Source organism: Neomonachus schauinslandi, chromosome 10 (assembly GCF_002201575.2).
Source record: "Neomonachus schauinslandi chromosome 10, ASM220157v2, whole genome shotgun sequence".
In the NCBI taxonomy this organism is placed as follows: domain Eukaryota; kingdom Metazoa; phylum Chordata; class Mammalia; order Carnivora; family Phocidae; genus Neomonachus; species Neomonachus schauinslandi.
In genome coordinates, this window is record NC_058412.1 from 136747111 (window position 1) to 136750847 (window position 3737).

At 66.5% G+C, this 3737-nt stretch overlaps 1 protein-coding gene across 1 annotated transcript; it reads right to left on the bottom strand.

Annotated features, from left to right (window-relative positions):
* Nucleotides 1-258: 258 nt before the first annotated feature.
* Nucleotides 259-3716, bottom strand: HRH3 (histamine receptor H3). The gene is made up of 3 exons (XM_021677870.1): nt 3467-3716; nt 2258-2424; nt 259-1179 (listed from the first exon to the last, which is right to left on the bottom strand). The coding sequence occupies exons 1-3, from the start codon at nt 3714-3716 to the stop codon at nt 259-261; spliced, it is 1338 nt and encodes a 445-aa protein (XP_021533545.1).
* Between the last annotated feature and the right edge of the window lie 21 nt (nt 3717-3737).

Here is a 3737-nt window from a genome sequence, read left to right on the forward strand (position 1 = left end):
GTCCACATTCTGGTTCAGGCAGCGAGGGCCTCTCCGGCCAGCCCACCGAGCTGCCTCCACTGCAGGCAGGTGGTCTCATACTGCCGTGGCATTGAGGGTGGGCCGAAGACAAGGCGGGCCTCCCACCTGGGGGGCGGCCAGGACAGCCAGGAGGGAGATGGAGGGGCTGGCTGCCCAGGAGGGGAAACCAGAGCCTCAAGGGGAAGTGGCAGTGGGAGGGCCCTGCCCCGGCATCCCAGGTGCCTATGAAGGGCCAGCTCACTTCCAGCAGCGCTCCAGGGAGCTGTGGGGCTGGATCTTGAGCTTCTGGGGGCAGAGCAGCTTGGTGAAGGCTCGTCGGAAACTATAGTGGCACAACGGGTAGAGGACAGGGTTGACGGCCGAGTTGGCCCACAGCAGCCAGAAGGACGTCTCGTACCAGTAGTCAGGGACGCAGTGGCCATGGCAGGCGGCCCGGATGATCATCAGGAGCGTGTATGGGGCCCAGCAGAGCCCGAAGATGCTCACGATAACCGCCAGCGACTTGGCCACCTTCTTGTCCCGCGACAGCCGGAAGCGCTGGGTGATGCTCTGGGATACCATCTTCATGCGCTTCTCCAGCGACGCGGAGGACGCCGAGGGCTTGGAGCCGCGTTTGAGCGAGCGCGGCCGCTCGGTGCCCCGTGAGGAGCTGCCGGAGCTGGAGGTGGGTGAGGCCGCGGCGCCCCCACCGCTGCCGCCCCCGAGGGCCGCCTCCCCGGCCTCGGTGCCAGGGGCGGCCTCGCCAACCCCGACCCCATACCCGTGCAGCGGCACGGCCTCCCCTCGCCCCTTGTGCCAGCAGCCCCAGCAGCCCGGTGCGGCCGGTGGGGGGCAGGGCTGGGCCTCGGGCGCGGGCTCGGGGTCACGCGCCCCGTCCAGCCGGACACGGGTGCGCCTCTGGATGTTCAGGTAGATGCTCAGGTTGAAGAAAGTGACGCTGAGGAAGGGTGTGAAGAACTCGAGCGTGGAGGCCGTGATGAGGAAGTACCAGTTGTAGAAGAACTCAGCATAGCAGTGGCCCTCCGGGATGGCGCTGCCACCGGACAGGTACTCCCAGCTCAGGATGGCCGGCCCGTACAGCAGGAAGGCCAGCACCCACACCAGCACCATCTTCTGCACCGCCCGCCGCGTGTCGCCCTGCTGCGCCCGGTAGGACACCTGCCGTGGGACATGCTGGGTCAGGAGGGAAGGGCACCGGCCCAGGCGGCAGCCACAGTCGGGCTGGGAGCACCCCCCACACCACCACCGCCTGCCGGCAGCCCCTGGGCCTCTGTGCATGGCCTCACTCCCCTCCCCGCACGGATCCTGGGCTGGCGGATGCCCTGGCTCGCTCGCCTACAGTCGGAGAGCCTCGCTCAGATCAACCCTGAATGCTACCTCTGCGCCAGGCTACCTTTGTACTACCCCCATCGGCAGTGAGCATCCTGAGGGTCTCTTGCCATCGTCCCCTGTCCACTGAGTGCCCACCGGGCACCAACCTCTGTGCTTGGCACCTTTTGGATGTCTCAGCAGCTCCATTGCCATCCTCACTTTCCTGGTGGCTCAGGGAGGGAGGCGGAGACCGCAGGTGGATTGGCTCAAGGGGGCAGAGCTGGGGCTTGACCTCGAACCCATGCTCTGTCCTCCGTCCCATGGCCTCTCTAGACTAGGACACGTGAGGCCCCCAGCAGAGGGCGCTCAGAGTGACTGGTAGAGCCACCAAGGAGGATACGAGAGGGCAAAGAAGAGACCAGTGCTCCAGCTTCTGCCCCCGTGCCCGCACGGCAGTGACGCAGGAAGGCCAGGTGGTCCAGCGTCCCTAACTCGGGGTGACCACTCACGCCAAGGGAAGCTTGTGGAGCCAGAAGCTGATGCCTGACTTCCTGGGGTATGCTCACGCACACACACGTATGTGTGAGGGTGGTGGAGGTACCACCAAGGGCCTCTGGCCCAGATCCTCCCTCAGCTCTCAGAGCTTTGGACCTGCTCCAGGGTGGAGGCTGAATTGTCCCTCTTCCTTCAGGAACACCTGAAGCCAGGTCCAGAGACTGCCTGTCCCAGGACCCATCCTACCGGCAGCAACTGGCTACTGAGTGGGTAGCTGACCACAGAGTTCCCCGTATGTCAGGTGTGAGGCCAGCAGGGGCCAGGCTCACCTGGTTCCGCCTACAGCTTGGAATGGCCGTCCTCTGCTGCGGCCCCTTCCTGACCACCCCTCCTCCCAGGATGGAACACGGGCAGCGCATCCCAGACTCACAGCGCGGGTGACTGACAGGAAGCGGTCGTAGCTGATGAGCACGATGTTGAAGACCGAGGAGGTGCACAGCAGATAGTCCACCACCAGCCACAGCTTGCAGAGACCCCGGCTAAAGGGCCAGCGGCCAGTCAGCACATAGGGCACGTAGAGTGGGATGCAGAAGGCCCCTGTGGGAGAGTGGGGCCAGAGTGGGCCATGGCTGGACGGGCGCGCGGGGTGAGCCCCACCACAATGGAGAGACAGGCAGGACTTGGGGGTTACACAGCGGCCACTTTCCTGGGACCAGCAAGCCTTACCTTGCCCTCCCCTCCACCCTGTCTCTCAGGCACAACTTCTACCCTGCCCCTGGCCTTCAACCCCTGCCTAGCCTCCAGTCCCACTGGCATCCCTTGAACTTGGGGGCAGGAGGGAAGATCCAGGGGTGGGGACCTCTGGGCACCATGAAACCCTGAGCCTTGATTTGTGACTTCCAGACCAGTCCTCCCAAGCCCAAAAGGAGGAAGGAGAATTTCTTCCCTCTCCTTCTGCCTGCTGGACCCCAGCCCTATCCCGGCCTTTGGACAGCCCTTCCTCATCAGCTCAGAAAACGAGAAACCCTTTCTCCTGGCTCAAAGGGCATTTGGCTGCCGCCGCGCCAGCCGCTCCCACCGCCACCAGTGTCTGGCAGACGCACCTAGCAGCCCCAACAGGTGTCTGGCGCTCCGGCCCCCTCCGCGAGCCCCGCCCCCAAGCCGGCAGCAGCGCACGGACACGTGAGAGCGCGCTCCTCCGAGCATCTCCCCCACCCCCACCCCGCTTCCCCCACGGCCCCCTCCCCCACCACGGCTCTAAAAACTCCTTTCTCTGTGCCCTCCCCCAAACCTCTCCCAGCGCCCTCCGCATGTCCTGAGTCCGCCAGCAGCCTTTGTTTGGCTACAGCGCAGGAGCCGCGCTGCACCCGGGGCTGCTGCGCCTTGCGCCTTGCCAAGCGCCCGCGCGCCGGGGCCCCTTCCCGAGAAACATCCCTCCCGGGCGCCAGTCCTGTGGCGTGGGAGGCAAGGAACTTCGCCCGCGCCCACCGCCCCACGGGTCCCGAATGCCCCCTTCCCAAACAGGGCTCCCCGGCGGGGCTTGTGCCCGAGCAAAAAAGACACCCTAGTCCACGCTCCAATCCCTGCTGGCCCGGCCGAGCTGGGCACTCCTGGGCTCGGGCGGGGCTGGGGGCTTTACCCACGAGGAAGTCGGAGATGGCGAGGTTGAGCAGAAAGAAGTTGTTCTGGGTGCGGAGGCTCGAGTCGGCCACGAAGGCGAGCATGACCAGCGCGTTGCCGAGCACCGTGGCCACGATAAGCAGCGCCATGAGCGCGGCCAGCACCGCGGTCCAGGCGGCGGAGAAGCCGCGCGCCCCGCCCGCAGCCGCCGCCTCGCCCGCCAGCGCCCCCGACGCGTTCAGCGGCCCGTCGGGCGGCGTGCGCTCCATGGCCCAGCCGGCTCAGGCGGC

Excerpts from the sequence above, each read along its gene's own strand:
- HRH3 (XM_021677870.1), bottom strand. The coding sequence starts at position 3,716 with ATGGAGCGCACGCCGCCCGACGGGCCGCTGAACGCGTCGGGGGCGCTG. Across the intron at positions 2,425-3,466 it reads CATCTCCGACTTCCTCGTGG|GGGCCTTCTGCATCCCACTC; the intron begins GTAAAGCCCCCA and ends ACTCTCCCACAG. Across the intron at positions 1,180-2,257 it reads TCCTGTCAGTCACCCGCGCT|GTGTCCTACCGGGCGCAGCA; the intron begins GTGAGTCTGGGA and ends GTCCCACGGCAG.